General features: G+C 36.9%; 1 protein-coding gene across 1 annotated transcript; it reads right to left on the reverse strand.

Annotated features, from left to right (window-relative positions):
* Window positions 1–304: 304 nt before the first annotated feature.
* On the reverse strand, window positions 305–14,844 carry POMC (proopiomelanocortin). The gene is made up of 3 exons (XM_044062397.1): window positions 14,738–14,844; window positions 4,135–4,275; window positions 305–1,276 (listed from the first exon to the last, which is right to left on the reverse strand). Exons 2-3 carry the CDS (start codon window positions 4,261–4,263, stop codon window positions 638–640), a joined length of 768 nt encoding a protein of 255 aa, XP_043918332.1. The 5' UTR covers window positions 4,264–4,275; window positions 14,738–14,844; the 3' UTR covers window positions 305–637.
* Window positions 14,845–19,674: the final 4,830 nt, after the last annotated feature.

Below are 19,674 nucleotides of genomic sequence, written 5' to 3' on the forward strand. Positions count from 1 at the left end.
CATGTTTTATAAGTATAGTGGTGGAAGATTTTTTTTTAAGCTACATGGATACTTGCAAAATTGTTAGGATGAAATGGATACAGAAGGAAGCAAGGAATTCTGGAGCAGGAATACCTATTCCTGTTTTTATACATTACTGACTTAACTGTTCACAACACTTCTGTGAAAATGATACTCAGTGTGTTAGCTAAGCTACGTATATGTTACAAATTTTTAAGACCTCTAACATATTTATGAATTGAGGGCAATAAAACCATGCCTTTTGGAACATTGAAAACAAAAATAATACCCAAAGACAACTGCATTCCATTGCTTGCAAAAAAAGCGTATATTTCTTTTGCCTTTTTAAATATATTAGTAATTTACATTTTTACAGCTGAGAAAATATGAAAATATCTCTGTGGCAATCGATCATAACTAAATATTAACTCGTTGAAGCATTTCCCATTATATACACTTCATGATTTTTATTTTATTTTTTTTTATTTTATTTATTATACACTTAGAAAGAAGCCCTGTGAGAAAATGTCACCCAGAGCACCCATACTTAAGTTATAATGAATCATTAAGTATATGAAATGTTTAACAGACTATCAGCTATATTTATCATATAGATGTTGTACGTATATTCTTCTTTCTACTGTCCTTTCTTCTCATAAGCATCTTTAATCATAACATTCTTGAAAAGTGTCATTAAGGGTTTCTGACTTCTCTCATCCCAAGATTTCATGAATCCACCATAACGTTTATCTTTAGGTGGGCTGTTCCAGCGGAAATGCTGCATCCTGTAGTTTCTGTCCTTTTTCTCTAGAAGATTCATAATGTCATTCTCTTCTGACTTCTCCTCAGAACTAGGTTCAGGGTAATCAAATTCCATAGGCATGTCACGTCTGAGGTCAGGGGAGTAGCTTTCAGCTGATTCATCCTCCATGCCATTTGGGTATACCTTGATTGGTCTCCTCTTTTTGCCTACTGGTTTACCCCAACGGAAGTGCTCCATGGAGTAAGATCGCCTGTCATCTTGCCTCGATAAAGAATCCTCTTCCATGTCAAGGTTATTATGAGATTCCAAAGCAGGAATGATGCTGAGTAAAGGAGTTTTGTACCCATCTTCTCGCTTATTACCTGTTTCATTGTTTCGCCTGCCAAACTTGTCCCATCGAAAGTGAGTCATCATATATTTGCGAATATCTTCTGACAATGGCTGCATGTGTCCATTGCCAGGATAAACTGGAGATTCAGCTGAAAGATCAGATTTGCAAGACTTGATGCATTCCTATTAAATGTGAACACAATGAATAAAATTAGTTGGCAACAGAGAAAAGTAATCTTCAAATGACTTACAAACCAATTCAGACTCATTTTATGGTACAATAAATCTTCAAACAGGAAAATATAATTGAGTAAACAATTATATATATGGCAGACCAGATGAAGAGTATGCCCTTGCTGATGACAGTGTTTCTGCATCTATGTACATAGCTTTTTTAACTAGAGAAGGTGCCATAAATCTATAAAGAGATTCATGCAATTGAATGAACAATTGCATGTACACCAGACTAGATGAGTCACTTGCCCTTCTCTGATGGCAGTGTCTCTACATCTATGTACGTAGTTCTTATTCTTCATTGTTTTTTTTCTTTAATCAATTGCAGGATTACAGGGAGAATTAAGGCTACACTGGCACTCAGCTCATGAACATCATACCATCTCATTCTAATGGCATTAACCTAGTTGAACACACACACGCACACACACACACACACACACACACACACACACACACACACACACACACACACACACACACACAAACACACACACACACACACACACTGAATGCACACCTGTGGGAAGTTTGGTAAAATGCCAACTCACAGCACATGTTCGGTACATGGGAGAAAGTAGAGCACTGGCAAAAACCCACAGACAGGCAAACTCTACATAGAATGCACTCTCACCAAGAACTGACCCACATACTATGAAACAGCATCACTAGCTATTGTGCTACTAAACTGTCCTTCGACAGGTTTTATGTTTTGTAAAACTACACAAAAGATGTTAGATAAAACAAATATCTATCAAAGCCAGTTAATATACATGTACTTAGACTTTTTTCTGGCATTGTACTTTGAAATACAGAATGCAAGTATACATCCACTTAAGTAGATCCTAGGATCCTGGGGAATGTTGCTAGTTTATTCGAAGGAACAGTACAAAAGCATTACATTATATTAATTTACAGCGTATAAAATACTTATAGCAGTAAACTGCAAAATATTCACTTAAAACATATGTACTTACATATAAACCAATATTTTTGATGGAGAAATGTCCATGAGTATAGAAACATTTGTGGTGAATGTGTTTGCATTCAAAGATGTCTATTGAAAAATTAAACTGCAATGTGTAACTTTAATCCAGGCTTTGGTCTCAGAAATGTGTTTTAAAGATTTAATATCAACCTCAATAAATGAACCTACACACACACACACACACACACACACACACACACACACACACACACACACACACACACACACACACACACAAACATACATAAATGCACACATTGATACACATAGACACACATGTATCTGCACATGTGCTCAACCCCCCCCACATACATATGCACAAAGGTACATGCTGACACACACACACACACACACACACACACACACACACACACACTGTATCAGATTCACAGACTTGTGGACAGATACAGGCAGACACACAGACAAAAATACACAGACAACTGCAGACAATCATACACAAATCACTCTTCACTTTTATGAACAAATTACAATAATGCCAGTTCACTTATCTGCATGACTTTGGGATTAAGGAGGAAAGCTGAAACCCTGGATAATGCAGGCATCACAAAGAAACATATAAGGAGGAAATGTTAAGTACTTAACCACTGCACCACCCCATTCTCTTATTTGTTTCACAGTAATTTGATTTACTCATACTATTATACAATCACTTATTCTTAAATTTTCTTTTCCCAATCGATGTGTAACGTGGAATTGGTATATATAAATAAGGGATTATAGGTGTTAGTACTCATACAAAAAGAAAAAAATAACAATATTCTTTTTTCCATAAGGTTGAAGTGTTGGTCATTTGTGCTTGCCTAGTTAATGTTAAACCTAGCCTAGTTAAACAACTACTCGTAGACTCATAATAGTAGCTTACTACCTGAAGATACGTATTTCCTCCAGCAGGACTTAGGCTATTTATTACTCTCTCATATGAGCAGTGGGGTTTACATACAGATATGTTATAATGATACAGCACATATTTTAGTTTAACTTATTAATTTTTAATCAGATAAGTAAACTGACGCACATTGCTACCATAGTGTGTGTGTGTGTGTGAGAGATGCATATATATATATATATATATATATATATATATATATATATACATATATGAGGAATGATATTGACTGCTTCTTTTGTTGACCAGTGTAAATTTTCACAATTCATCAACACTACTATTAGTTTAATACTGATACAGTCTAACCTTCTTTTGTCGACTACAGCACCTTTTGTGTGGTTGCATCTCCTTGGTTGTTGTGTTTCTGTGGAGTTAGCATTTATAAGTATGAGGGTGTAGGACAGATTCCCTATGCTGATGGGTGTCAGTGAGCCTCTAACATGCATGTTTTATTTTGTGTTACATTTGTGTAACGTGTTTTTGTGTTCAGGGAATATGGAGATGTGTTTTTGTTTCAGCAATCACTAAAAGAAGCTGCATGTTTTTTTCTTCTGTGATCTGTTCAGATTCAGGGAGCTTCTTTGTTGATCATTTGTGTAGACAAATGTTTCAGCATCGACAAATTTTGTCCCAATGTAATAGAAAGAACTGCCAGCTATTAATGGCATACTCTTACATGTGTATGCATAACATAATGACAAAAGTGTAACACATTTTAGGAATATACCAGGATTTTGCTTGAGGCATGCAAACATGTCCGAGCAAAGATGAATATCCTAAAGTGTATTGTAAAGTACCAAATCAGGTAATTATGCAGTAATTTATGTATTACTGCTAACACTAGCTCTGTCTCTTTCAGATGAGTTCTCTGTAAAATGCCGGATGCCTTCTGAGTGCCAGTGAACAACTCACCAGGAGATTACTTTCTGTGGACAAGTCTCTACATTTGCTTGTTTCCCAGCACTGGCTGTGAACTCCAGTACCATATATCATGAGCACAGCAGAAAGTACAAAGAGATGCCTCCAAACTGGCTTCAGCATCTTTGGCTTGATCTGAAAGAGAAAGAATAAATACTTACATAAATAAATAAACAAAATGCATACATAATATGTACACGCATACATACATACATATACACGGTTATCTATGTGAGATAGTGGTTTATCTATGTAAATACAGTTAAGTTAATGTATGCCTTTCTAATCATTTAGACAGTATACAGAAAAATTGCTTGTAATAAATGAGCTAACAAAATAAAATCATAAAGGAAGAATGTGGGTGCAGATCTACACAATACTCATTCAGAAGGCCCTAGGGGGAGAGGAGTAACACTCTGTAATACTATATTGAATGAAATTGCAAACCATTTATAAAACTAGCTTGGATTGTCATTTCAGCAGTACTGTGTTCACCAACAAAAGCTGTCACTGCATCATCTTCTACATATAAATAGGTTCATAGGTAGGTACTAGGCTATTGGCCCTAGGGCCTATATAAGCCTAGCCAAAAAGGTACCCTAGCTTTTGCCACCCAAGGAAATTATTTTTCTGTGCCCCTGTCAAGCAGAGCCGCAAAAGTGATCCCCGGGATGCATTTCCTATCTCCTATCCAATCATCAAGCTTTTTCTTGAAGAGTGCTAATGCTCTTTTTTTTTGGGGGGGGAGGTGGGGGGTCAGATCAAAAACAGTAGTACGTAAGAATAACTGTAATGAGAACTCACCATTATGAAGTACGTAATTGTCATCCACTCATCTATTGGATCACAAATATCAAAAGCAATCAGGGCCAAGGTTTTAATGTTTTAAATACTGACACTATTTACTGTGAATGGTAATAGAATACAAGTCCTTGTTTAATATGCATCATATGACGAATAAGAAATATATAAGTGAATTTTACTACATTTTAGTGTCTGATTCTCACTGTTTAACCAGTGAATCATAAGCTGTATGGAAACATGCATGATTTTGAGAAAAAGTCAAGGGTGTTTATGAAAATCAGAAACAACTTAGTGATGCTGGTTTTGTGCCTATTCATTTTTAGTGTGATTTCTAGCTAATAATTATTAAAAGAGCTCTCACTATAAGTAAAACAAAAATGCCCATTTGTAAAATATGATTGGTTGAAATGCATAATAAATCTACTTTGCTCATATTAAAATGATACTAATTTCTGGTGATAATGCCATCATAATAACATTGTTTATTTACACTATTGTATGTGCAATAAAGGGAAAAATGTGTCACACCACCATCAACTAAGGCATTTAGCCAGAAAAGAAAGGAAAGAAGGGAAATAATCATATGCAGACTTTTCCTTTTTATAGGATACATTATCTTTCATGAAGCAGTTGTAATCACATTCAATAGACGGAGATTTTTATTTTAAAAAAAGAAGGCTTAAACTCCGAAATCCTAAATGTTATTGATATTGGCCTGATGTTTAGACTATTACAAACTCTGGAGAGCCTGACTTTTGAAAGCTAGCATGTCATTTTTATTTTACATTAATGCTGCTTATAAAAAAATCCCTGAATATTAAACTCTGTCACACAAAACCTAACCATAAAGTTGCAGTCTAACACAAAAAATTAGACTTGATATTGAAGAGAATTTTAGAAATTCTGGTAGTGGAAAAAGACTTGCATTATTTCAAAATGTACACACTGCTTCTGTCCCAGATCATGTTCAACAAATGTTACTTATGTTATTACCACGTAAAGATGAGGACAAGTTGTCACTTTATATCTGAAGAATAATATAAGACAGATGGGGAATCAAAAGTAAACAAAACAGAACCTGGATGTACGAAGCAATACAATGAAAACTAACAGCAATTCTTAGATATTGCTTCAGCAATATTATAATGTAATGAAATGGCTTTTGCACTAGAAAATCATTACTTTCAAAGTTAAGGTACATAAAAGTGAGGGATGCATCAAATCCCCTACTTTGTAAAAGGGTAAGAGGACTTGGCTGTAATAACAATAACAAGCTGTGATTGTTCAGTTTCAGATGCACAGTTAATCTCACTACAGCATTCACTTGAACAATATACTTGGAATGTATGTTCAACAGTGGGATGTACAACCTTTATCAATGTCCTCAACTCTTCTCTAATACTGACTTGTAAGAATGAAAATGCTTGTTTAGCTATTTAATTGTATCATTAATTCAGTTAGTTTGCCAGCAGGATATATGCAAAACGTCCAATAGAGATATACATCCTTTTATGTGCAAAAATAGGTACCAGCTAGATAGATAGCTAGAGAGTTAAATATATGATACATCTATATAAGCAAGCAATAATGCCCAACAGATTATGTACTACTGTGTAAATAATGCCCACCCAGGGACGTTTGCGGCAGAGAGCATCTATACCCCTGGAAGCGCATTATTTCCACAACAACACACACCCTGGATGGCATTATTGTACTTAGAGAATGTGCTGTCTGTAAAATTGCTGTGTTTTACTTATGAATTTATTTTTATTACTATGTTATTTTTTATATAATTTTGATGTAAAATAGTTCCTCCACCTAATGTTTCAAACTTACTGCAGTATAAGTTAATGGTGTTGGAAAAAGCATTTTACATCCAAATATAACACATTAAAAAATATCTAGGTATTTATTTTATTTTTGGCTTCCTTACTCCTAAAATGCTTAGTTTATTGCCAGTCATTGGAGATTGACATTACTAAATAATGACATGCATTTGAGTTTCAGACTTTTATTTTCTTCAGAAAATTCATGCTAAGACAATTCTTTTTAAGTAAGTTTGTAATTTTATGAGCAATAGTTAAAATATGTTCCTGTTTTTGAGCCTTTATTGTAGGCTTTAGCCAGATTTATTTAGCTGAAAGGTCCAGAGGTATGCAAACCTATTTACTGCTGCTGCCAATAGTCGATCTCACTCACTCAGTCTCTCTCACAGGTACATCTGCTTCAGAAAATGCATGCTAACACAGATCCTAATATTCAAGTAAAATATGTTCCTATTTTGAGCCTTTGTCCTCCATTTATTTTAGGCTTATCCAGATATATTGAGCATACCTCTCAACTGTCCGGATTTTTGCCTTATATGTTTGGTCCGTTCCTCATAAAATTTATAGGTTTCTGGTAAATCACTGTGAATTGAAAGCCATTAAATAAGGACAGACATTTGAGCTTCAGACTTCATACCCTTCAGAAGATGCATGTTAATGGAAACCCTGCTATTCTAGCTTTTCTGAACTTTTGTGAAGTTTATGAGTCTTTTCTGCATTTATGTACACATTCACTCGCACACACAGACAGAAACATAAACACACATACACTCACATTTTTTCTGTTTCATTTATTTTTTATACTGCCTAACATCAAATGTCCTGCTTAGCGAGCATAAAATAATAGCTCAATCTCTCTCTTTCTCTCACTCTCACACAAAGACATAAAAACATACACACGCATGCTTTTAATTTTAATTTTTTTTTATTTCTTATTTTACACTCACTAAGCAGCAAAGTGTGAGTGTAAAATAATTGCGGCCATTAGGTTTTTTCAGTCAAACTCCATGGCAGCTTGATATGCTGCCATGAAGCGGTGGACTTGTTTTTCAGCAGGCATTACCCGTAGATTAACACCCTGCTGGAGAATATTCATTCTCTAATCAGTGTGTGATCTGCAGGTCACCCGTTTTCTAAACAGATATAGACAGCAGATATATGTGTGCATGCTGTGAAGTAGGCATGCCCAATCTTCAATGTGATTTTAAGGTACATTTCAGTCTTAATACTACTGAACCAAAATATGTATATTTTTTGCAAAGTGAGCCTGACAATCGCTCATTGTCATTGAATCACCTGTGAATCAGAATCTCCACATCATCAGAAGTAGCAGCAGCTGTGTCATCATCATCATCATCATCAATATCATTATCCTTAACATCATCATCATCATCATCAGTCCCCTTCTTCCCATTCTTACATAGGTGCAGGATGTTGCATCAGCTGTCACCACCTCTTTCAGTTCAGTGCCACTTTCCTACCTTCTTTGACCATCAATGCCAAACTATTCCATCTATCTCCTGGCTATATTCTCACATCTCATCTTACTTCTTCCTGTTTTTCTTAGATCTGCTTTATGAAATTAGTTTATCTTTCATGCACATGGGATTAAATAACCCCAGCCTGTTTTGCTTGACCTTTTCTACAATTAGAGCCACTTGAGATTCAACCTAGACCACTATCTAACTTCTATCTCAGTTTTTAGCTTATTCTAATTTTCCATTTATGCTACTATGCCCACTGCCTTGTCTGTACTCAATATCAGCCCATGTGACTTTGTTTTTTTTGCATTCCATTCCCCTATCATTTTCTAAAGTTCTTGTTTAGAGTCTGCTTAAGAAATAGAAGCCCTGCCATAAAAAAGTGCTTACAAATACTGGTAATTTAGCAGAGATTATGTATACATATATATGCTTTACTATGGTTTTAGTGAGTGTTACAATGTTGAATCATTAACTCACAAGATCAGAAGGTTGCAACATGAGAATGCTGACAACCACTTGTTCAGACAATGTAGAACATTGACTCTCCTGACCTGCATGTATACAGGAACAAGTATTAACATGGGCAAGTCCAGGTGCTCGAAAAAGAGGGCATTGGCATTTTCATCTTTTGACCTTCTGGTCACGTGATTTAGCAATTTGACATTGCTATGATCACATAGTAAACATATATATATAAATATATATATATATATATATATATATATATTTATATATTGTGTGTGTGTGTCTGTGTTTGCGCATGTGCGCACGCATGTGCACATGCGAGTGCATGTATGTCCTGATCTTTCCATGTGCATGAAATTCGAGAAAACAGAACAGTAGGAAAGATAGTGTCAATTATTTAGCAGTACAGTTATCACACACACCAGTGGAGTTTCACTTATTCTGGCAAAACACAAGTGATTGACTTATACTGATCTGAGTATTGTCAAATGGTATTTTTTTCCACAAATTAACTGAAGTAAGAAGAATGGAAATCATTGATTTTTTTGTATAAAAATAAACACTTGCCTTTACCTTGAGTAATGTTGACCTCATAAGTTAATAAAGTAAGAAGAAGGTTTGCGGGGTCAGTGGGTGACTTGCCCACTGTACAAAACACCAATTTTAGACAAATGGCCACCAGAGTTTTGTGAATTAAAGTGCAATGTTTGATATTTGGGGGGATTTGCGACTGACTACTGAGGCGAGGAGCTGTTTGCCATTATCCACTTGATCAATACTCAGAATGTTGTCACTGGCTTCTTGTAAACACGTCTGTAGAAAAATGAGAAGGTGAGTGTTGCATTTGTTTCTCCCTTTTCTATAAGTTTGTGCAATGTCAAAGTTAGCAATCCCTCTCTCTCTCTCTCTCTCTATATATATATATATATATATATATGTATATATATATATATATATATATATATATATATATATATATATATATATATATATATATATATATATATATATATATATATATATATATATATATATATATATATATATATATATATATATATATATATATATATATATATATATATATGTATATATATATATATATATATATATATATATATATAGAGAGAGAGAGTGATACGCACACACACACACACACACACACACACACACACACACACACATATGGAGCTACTTTATATTGAAGTTTCACTACATCAGACATTATATGACTGAGACCATGTGACTGCTGATATGAAACATCAAAAAACAAAAGGAGTAACATATAGGGGAAGCTTTCCCTCTGCACCTCACACACCCCCTGTTAATAATATATACCAACTCAGAGATCAAACTACAGTGGTGAAAAGGGCAAATTGCCTGATACCCTCTGCATGTGATCTCTGTACAAAATTGTTCTGCAGTGCCCCATGTTTGACATTTCAGAATGTCCATCATGGGGTCTAGATCATATAAAATTTGACAGTCTGAAAAGGGGGTGGCACCTATGTCCCTCATGGACAGGGGCAGTCAGTGCTAATCACTGATTCGCTCTGCTGACAATGACGATCTAACCATGGTCAACTAGGAAACAAGGGTATTACATGGCTAGGCTTGTTAAGGCCCTAAGGCCATTAGCCTAGAAACCTCCTATGAACCCACGAACCCATGATCAAAAATGTAGACATATATACATATATATATATATATATATATCGATATAATTCAGGGGTGTGTGGCCTGTGCTTGTTCCCACTTTGGGTGAGCAGAAGAACAAGAAAAAATATTTTTTTTTTCATTTTTACAGCCTTGGAAGTATCATTGTTTTGAATTATGACTTTGTTCAGAAAATGCATGCTGATGCAAAACGTGTTGTACTGCAAACATCTTTAAGTGCATTATAGTAATATTTTAATGTCCCTGGTTTTGAGTCTTTGCTCCTATTATGTGTTGGCTTTGTCTCTGATTCTTGATTAAAGAAGTTAAGAGGTATGAATAAATGTGTTACCATGCGATCCACTCTGAAGGACATTTCTGCAAGAGACGATAGATTTAGTCAGAAATATTTACCCATTCCAAGGCAAATCAAATTTGCATTTCAAGTTTAAGCTCTGTCAGTAAGTTTATGATTTTGAGTTTTCCTTAGGGAAAAAAATATTAGTTCAAAAGAAATGGAAAAAATTGCTTCTTTTTTCACTAAGGCACAAGATAATCTTCTTTTTTCATGAAGTAAATCACAGTACATAAATGTGTTTGCATGCAGTTAGTTTCCTGTGCAAAGACAATTTGGTCAGTTTTGCAGTTGTATTTAATTAAAGAAATAATGAGCAAGACTTACCTGCTAGCCAATTTAACGCAAATGGTTTTCAATAAATAAATAACAGATCAGATAGAAATTTGTAGTAGCCAAACCATTTTATAGCCAGACATCTTCATGGTCTGGAATGGGTCTGGAGCCTTAGAAAAACATACAACAGGCAATGCAGAATTTTACTTCTTTCAAATTTTTATAGCCATAACTATCCTAGTTAAAGTTATGTGGCATAATCTGAAAAATCATATGCTACTGCGCACCATGTGAATCAACTAACTATCTTGCGATTACTATTGGAATAATGTCCATACACTGTCTGTTACACAATTTGGGACAGCTGTGGTTGTAACCATATCTAGGGTTAACACCTGTTCTTCTTTATGCAGTATGGTTCCTGTTTAGAGACTGTGTGTGTGTGTGTGTGTGTGTGTGTGTGTGTGTGTGTGTGTGTGTATATGTGTGTGTGAGTGATGAGAAATGGCAACTGTTCTGAGATGTTAGAGCAACTAATAATAATAATAATCATAATAATTCCCTAGCCTTCCTCTCTAACTTACATGAAGTAGTTTAAAACATGATAATACTATACGAAACAAAAGAAACAGCTCAAATTCTATCAACTTATTTTTTTTTAGGCAAAAAAAAAAAGAAAAAGAAAGAAAGAAAACGTATAATTCTTTGCAAAGATTGTGGGCATGTTTTGTCCTACAAAATCTCATACTTCTGTAAAAATGTTCAACTTTGGATTTTGAAAAGTGACAGCCTACTAAAATCATGGTGAATCATGGCATTCGGATTGAGAACACATGATAAGTTTATGATCAAAGCCGATCATAATTCTTTGTAGTGCATGGAGTTTTATCTGGTTATTCTATGTACTACCATTTACAGAAACAAGGGTGAAGTGTTGTACCAGCTTTGAAAGCCACAAAGCACTTAACGATAGCTAAGTTAGTCTAGTACCTTTGCACTCACCTCACATGCTTCTCAACTGTCCAAATTTTCACAAAATAGCCACATTTTTGCCTCATATATTCGGTCTGTTCCTCATAAAAATCTGTAATTTTCTGACAAATTACTGAGGATTGAAGTCATTAAATAACGTCATACATTTAGGGTTACCACCTGTCCCACTTTGTGAGGGACAGTCTCTCTTTGGGAAGCTGTGTCCTGTCCAAAAATATTAAAAATGGCAAATGTCCTGCGATTGTAGGACATAATTATGTCCCATATTTTATGTAATAGTTGCATAAAATAGTTATTTCTGTATCTAAAATACCTAAATATTACAAGAATCAGAATAAGCAACTAAACTGCTACAAGAATAAACTTTTATTTAGGCAAAAAAGTAATGTTCTATCCTTTGTACTGACCGTGGGTATGTGTCGGCCTGTAAAATCTGACGTGTGCCCCGAAAATGTCCCACTTTGGCCATTTGAAAAGGTGGCAACCCTACATACATTTCATTTTCAGACTTTGTATGCTTAAGAAAATGCATGCTGAAACAAATATTGTTATTCTAGTAATGTTACAAGTTTATACGTCAGAGGAAACGGGTGTAGCAAGCAAATTCTATTTTGTACTCTCAAACTTTAGTGCTACTACCCCCTTTGGACACCTGGCACTAAAAAACGGACACATCTCTAAAAGTGCTGACCCCCAAGCACTTAATAAATGTAAATAACATTTTCAGCCGTTCCCTCTAAAACTATTAACAATATTGTTTTATTACAGTAGCTATTGCATATGTTGTTAAAGACATTCAGTAGAGTACAAAGAGTATGCCTGGCTACACCCGTGAGACACATTACCGTCACAGACAGCAGGCACAAACAAATCTGTTTTTGTTCTCCAGCTGTTGTTTGTTAAGTCAGTAGTGCTGGCAAATACTGCCTCGTGTGAACCCGACCTTAACAACTGCAGCAGGGGGTGCTTAACGTTTGTTAAGGTCGGGTCTCGCGCTGTATACTAGTGCTTAACTGGTCTGTGTTTCTCCAGACATCGGAGCGTAATGAAGTATACATAAACAATAACCCTCGTTACAGTCTCAAAATTATTATGAATAAAACGGGCATTTCCATTAACCCCGCTCAGTATCCCTGAGTATGCAAAAAAGCCCCTAATTGTGCCTCAGATAGATTTTTTGGTAAATTGCTGACAATTACAGCCAGTGAATAAGATAGACACTCGCATTTTATACTTTATTGTTTAGAAAACGTATCTTGAACCAAACGCTTTTTTTAAAAAAAATGAAGTGAACTGGAATAATTAAAAAAAAAATCTCCGTGATTTTGAGCCTTTGTTGGACAAGTTCCCCATTGATTCTTCAGCAAAGAAGTTAACACTACAGTGATTCATTGATTCACTGGTCCCTTGCTCATTACACATACCGACCTTTTTTGTACCTTTCTCGGAGTGGCCAAAATGCCGGGCACAAGTTCAAACTAGTAAAGTGCTAAACGAATTAAACGAACTGAAACGTGTGAAGAAGCATCTTCTTCTGTCGAAAAACGAAAGCACTCTAATAATACCGTCTATTTGGAAAACCTTTTGCTTCATCATCAGCACTGTACTTTTCACAATTTTAAATCTAAGCCGCTGCTCCTTTTTTTGTCTACTGACATCGGTTACAACTTCCTAATAAAAGTTGAGACCTTCCCATTAGGGTTACCACCTGTCCCACTTTGGGAGGGACAGTCCCTCTTTGGGCAGTTGTGTCCTGACAGAAAATATTAAAAATGGCAAATGTCCTGAGATTGTAGGACATAATTATGCCCCATATTTTATGTAATAGTTGCATAAAACAGTTATTCTGTATCTAAAATACCTAAATGTTACAAAACATCGAATAAGCAACTAAAATGCTACAAGAATAAGCTTTTATTTAGGCAAAAAAGTTAAGTTCTATCCTTTGTACTGACCGTGGGTATGTGTCGGCCTGTACAATCTGATGTGTGTCTTGAAAATGTCCCACTTTGGCCATTTGAAAAGGTGGCAACCCTACTTCCCATGTATCTGGCTGAAGTACCACTTCACTCATTAACCCCGGCTATCTTTCTTTTAGATCTCGGGCATCTGAAAACTTCCTATCATGTGAGCAGACAACTAAAGAACCTGTTACCTCTCCCAACTTTGGTGATACAGATTAGTTACGGAGCTTTGGAGTCTAATTTGGTTAGACAGAATCTGTACAGTAATGCAGACGTTGTAAAAATGTTAACGAGCTGCGACGGCACCATCACAAAAATAAACTCTGAGCCAAAATCTGGGGCAGTTGAGCGGTATAAGCTCCGTAGCGCGTGCAATAACTGCGTAATGCTATACTATGCCGGTAAACAGTCATATGCATTAACAGTGAGCCTTCCTTCTGTACAAGAGATAACCTGAGGACAAAATACGTGATGCCTGTGTTCCCTACCCAACCACCCACCCAAACTTGTCAATGAAGTCTGTAAACGTCTCTGGTGAAGCGCGCTGTGAGCTCAAAACTTCTGCTGTGACTGCCTCACTTTTCTGGGGGTAGACTGCCTCTGACTCAATTCAACTGCTGTCAGCATTCACCAAGCTGCGTAAAACGGGTACCTTTCTGCCTCAAACACAGGGAGGAGAGACTGAGACACATTCACGCACTTATCAAGCTCAGCCATCTGCATCTGTCAACTTACGAACACAGAAAGAAACTGACAGGAAACTGCACTACTTACTTTGCTTGTGGTAGTGATGAAGATGCTGATAACCAACTGCAAGTTGAAGGTGCTGATGTGGGCTCTGCAGCCGTTGACTCAGAAGGTGTGCATATCTAGCAAACTCTGGCTGGTTCTTATATAGGGAGCTGCTTCTGCATCACTTTCCGGAACAATAGGCAGAAAACAACATAAAAAGCATGCAGTTTAGAGAATGGTGGAAAGGGAGGAAAAGCTAGGCAGGTCACTGGTGTTGTGATGAGCTACAGACATGCACAAGACGTCATTGCAGTAAAAGGTGGATTAGCACTTTTTTTTCCATTAGAGTCCCATCCTGAAACCGGAAAAGTATTTTAATAAAACAAGGTTTATTGCTGATCCCTACTAAATAACGAGAAAAATAATTTAAGTCACCTTTGGGTTTCTCACATATTTGTGAAATAGATTCACTAATTAACTTTTTAATCTCGGTCACCAGAATGTTTTTCTTGTTAGCTTTATTTTTTTTTTTTTTGTTACTACTTGTTGAAAGAAGCTCCCTTTAAGCCAAACAAGAATATGCGAGATAATTCTTTGCACATCCACTGCATAGTGCCAGACTCAAAGGCAAAGCCAAAACGTTTGGGGACAATGAACCTATGTATTAAAGACCCCCAAGAAAATAAATCAACATGAATATTCTTAAAAAAAGAAGTCCGTAAATGTGACGAATATCATTATTTGCTGATTATAATCCACTTTTTTCAAAGTATCATTGAGACCAGATCAACATTATGAGGCAAAAGAAAATGTCCATAAAAATTAAGTAGGGCTGGAAGGTATAGGAACATATATTTAAGGAACATTAATTTGTGACCTTTTAAAGCCTAATTGTGTATGAGCTGTAAGTGGGGTAGTTGTTTTTTAATGAACATTTAGGAGCAATCAATTACTATGCATTATGTAAAAGAGCAATGTATATACAGACAGAATATTTGTTTTGTTACATTTCACTACAAGACAACCCTACTGGATACATTCACACCTTTTCAGTGGCCACCTGGTTAAGTGACTTGTTAGGGTCTCACATAAGGGAAATGGAGGTAGAAGAAATGAAACCCTGTACGCCGTGTTAAACAAAGCACCACACTAACAGTTAATAGTCTTAAGCCTCCGCACTAACCGCCAGACATAATGCTACGTGAACTTGAGCAAAGAAAAACACACAGGTGACACAGAAGCACCGTTCCATAAAATGGTAGTCACATAAAAAGTTGGAAAAACAGTGAACAGAAACTGTTAATTCACAAACTAACAACAGGAGAGCTTTACACAATTTAAGTAAGTCTTACTGAAGTATTATCTGAAATAGTTGTATTTTGCCAGATACTATTTTGGCTGTTCACAAAGCTTCCTTCATTTCCTGGTTGTACAGCTTCTATTTTTAGTGTATGGGCTACAAGAATAAAGCCCCATGGGGAATAAAAGATTTGTATCTACAAAGACGACAAATGAGATTGCCATTACAACACAGAGTCAATGTAATCTATCTGGATTTTTCTTCAGTATTGTTACAGCTTATGTCAAAGGGTCAGAGTGTCTTAATTAAGCCACAGGAGATCAAGATTCATTTAATGTCTGGCCAGTTAAAAAGTGACCATGTCATTATAACATTGTGTTTAGTCTTGCTTTAATGTGATTATGTTAGAATGGTTAGTTTCTGTGAGCATATAGAGATATTCATAGATTCATAGGTTCATAGTTTGTTACCAAACTAATGACCAACAGGGCCCTTACAAGCTTAGATGCAGACCCCAGACCTATTGGGTTTTGAGTATCACTGACATCTATACTGGGGGGGGGGTATGTTAGTAGGGAGGTAATGAAGGATTTTGTAGGAGGGTGTTAGTTAGGATAATACTTTTCTTATTGACAGTCTCTGAAGGCCAGCGTGGGGGTAAATTTATGATGTTCCATGCAATTGTCAAGGTCTAATTTGAATACAGTCAGGGATAAACTGTATTTTACATGGATGTGGAGCCTATTCCAGCATGTTATGTTTATGCCAAAAGCAAAGCTCAGATCTTTGGATCCAGTGTTTCTGGTGCTGTTTGTTTTGCCCATGTGCAACAGATCCATTAAGGCTGTGTCTGAAGAAGCCCTGTAAGCCAGGCAAAGGACCCCTGTCAGCAGTCTGTAGAAGACTGAATATGAAGACAGAGCCTTTAGGCGATCAGTGTAGGACAGAGTATGTATGCCCTGAATTCTCCTGCTGACAAACCTTTGTGGGTGTTCCAGCTGTTGCAAGTGTCTGATTAGATATATGCCAAAGGGGGCATTGCATTCAGTGTCAGGTCTGATAAGGGCTGAGTACAGTGGTGCTGTAACTTTGTTAGACCTGGATGCCATACACTTACCTATAATTTGGGTGACAGAGAAAGATTTTCTTATTATCTTAGCTGTGTGTTGGTTTGAGACCAAATTGCTGTCTACACATGTTCCATATCCTCTTGCTACTGTGTCAACTCTTAGGGATTTTTTATCGATGGAGTAACTTGCGTTGACAATTTCTCAAAGGGCAGGGCATTAAAATGCATTTTTTAGCATTGAGGTTTAGGCCATGGTTTGGGCACTAGCCATTTGTCTGTGTTAAACCCACTTGCAAGACGGAGTCTTGAGGAGAATCTACTCATAGCTCCCAATTTACAGTCATCTGCAAACTTTGCAAGTCAGAGGTCTTGAACATTAACCTTGACTTCTGAGAAGTAGATGTCAAACAGGAGAGGGCCCAGCATAAAGCCCAGGGGATCCTACACTGGTGACCAGTCTCTTGGTGGCGGTGGTCTGACCAATCTTGACTTCTTGGATCCAGTCTGTGAACCAGCCAGCAATCCAGCATCTTATGTAAGGATTTACACCTAGCTGAGAAAGCTTGTCAGCAATGCCTGAGTGAGGTATTGTATCAAATGCCTTAGCCAGGTCAGGATACACAATATGCACTGTTTTACCATCTTCCATTGCATTTGTGATCCTCTCAAAGAAGTCTACCAGGTTAAGTAGGCATGACCTTCTCTTAGCAAAGCCAAATTGGGGTGGTTCCAATGTCCATATGTTGCAAATGTCTTTGTTTATCATTTCCATGATGATTTATTACATGGCTTTGCACAGTAGGCTTGTTAGACTGATGAATCTGTAGTTCCCTGGATCAGTCGATGGTCCACTCTTGTGAAGGGTAATGACTGGTAGCCTAATTCAAGGCCGTAGTTAGAGTGCTTGAAGTGGTCCTGATAGGTCATGTTTTAGATTGTTCAAGAGGCAACCAAGGATGTTGCTGAAACCCAAGAAGGCAGTGTTCTTGGCTTTAGTGAATGCTGCCAGCAGTTGGTCCCTGCTGATAACTGAGTAAAGTATGCTGGAGAGGATTTCACCTGGTGAAGCTAGGGACAGTGGGGGTGGCTGAAGTTTGAGCTGAATTTATCAGCCAGTATACTTGCTATGCTGCCTTGATTGGAGAGGATGGTACTGTTCACCACTAGTTCAGCACATTGTATATTACCTCTAAAGTTCCAGACATAGGTGGAAAGACTTTGTTGATTGTCCTTAGCCTGTAAAGCTATCATGACCTTGTATTTAATCTCTTATTTTCTTGTTTAGTTGTATAAGAGAGCAGTTGTCTTTAAGGGAGTTGCTCTTCCTGATTTTGGACATGAGTTTACTTCTTTTATTATATACCCTGTTTACATAATGCTTTCACCAGTGGGGTTTGTTTTTAGTTTTTGCTTTGGGTTTATTTCTGGTAATTACGACAGCCTCTATGCAGCCATAAACATTCATATGTTTGTATAGGGTCTCTGTGAATAATTCTGCATAATTAGCTGTGGTCTCGGGATTAATGGGAGCTTTGAATTTTGACAAACTGTTTCTTAATAGGATGTTTTTTGCCTTTGAATTCTTCTTAACTGCTACTGGCATAGCTGGATTTTCCAGGTTGATTTTTAATTAAATGACTTTGCTTTGTGATCTGACCTGACTAGTGAGGATGTGAGGGGTGTTTGTGTGTGTGTGTGTGTGTGTGTGTGTGTGTGTGTGTGTGTGTGTGTGTGTGTGTGTGTGTGTGTGGGGGGGGGGGGGGGGAGGCACTCTCTCATCTTGGTAAGTACCAGATACAGTATGTTTGATCCTCTGGTTGAAGCATGCATTATCTGCTCCCAAGGGTTTGAGTTAATAATGTCCAGGAAATACTGTACCTCTGAGTTCAGGGCAGTGTATATCTTCAAGTCTACAGAGGATTAGTTAAAGTCACCCATCAACAGGGTGTTTTTGGGTGAATTCTGAGCACCTCTAGTAGGTTTTGGCAAGAGTTGTGAGACTATAGGGACATAGACGGTGACCTGTAGCTAGCCATAATATGGTGATAGATCCCAACTATGGTGACTTGCACATAGATGAGCTCCATGGTATCATCCTGTTTAACCAACCTGGAGGTATGTTTGCTGCTAACGTAGATTGAGCCACCTCCACCTTTAGCCCCAGTCTGTCCTAGGGTTCATAGATTCATAGGTTAAGTAGTAGGCCAGCTACCCTTGTGGGATATTTTAAGCCTGGCCAGTTCCCCTTTTTATATTCAAAATAACCTATCCCATTTGGTTATAGATGGCCTCACTCATTCCATGGTTGAAAATTATATATTGTCCCTGGTTTACTATCACATGACTGAAAATCAAAAGACTGACAATTCAAAATATTGAATACATTTTTAATGCAAGGGGCAAGCCCCCCTGCTCCCTTCATGTGGGGGGCTGCACCCCCCACACCCCTTGCTAAATATATATACCAATTCCAAGAACACACAACAGTGGAGAAGGGACAAATTCCATCATTCAATATTTTGAATTTTCAGTCTTTTTGGGATTCATTTGGACTGATGAGAATAGCTGGATAACTTAAGGGGCCCCAAGCATGGGATAAAGCATTTAGGT

The sequence above is a fragment of the Protopterus annectens genome, chromosome 2.part1, assembly GCF_019279795.1.
Source record: "Protopterus annectens isolate FY-2018-M chromosome 2.part1, PAN1.0, whole genome shotgun sequence".
Classification (NCBI taxonomy): domain Eukaryota; kingdom Metazoa; phylum Chordata; order Ceratodontiformes; family Protopteridae; genus Protopterus; species Protopterus annectens.

Bases quoted from the DNA above. Each gene is read 5' to 3' on its own strand.
- POMC (XM_044062397.1), bottom strand. From the start codon at position 4,263: ATGCTGAAGCCAGTTTGGAGGCATCTCTTTGTACTTTCTGCTGTGCTC. The intron at 1,277-4,134 runs GTGAGTTGTTCA...CACATTTAATAG, and splicing joins CCACAGAAAGTAATCTCCTG to GAATGCATCAAGTCTTGCAA.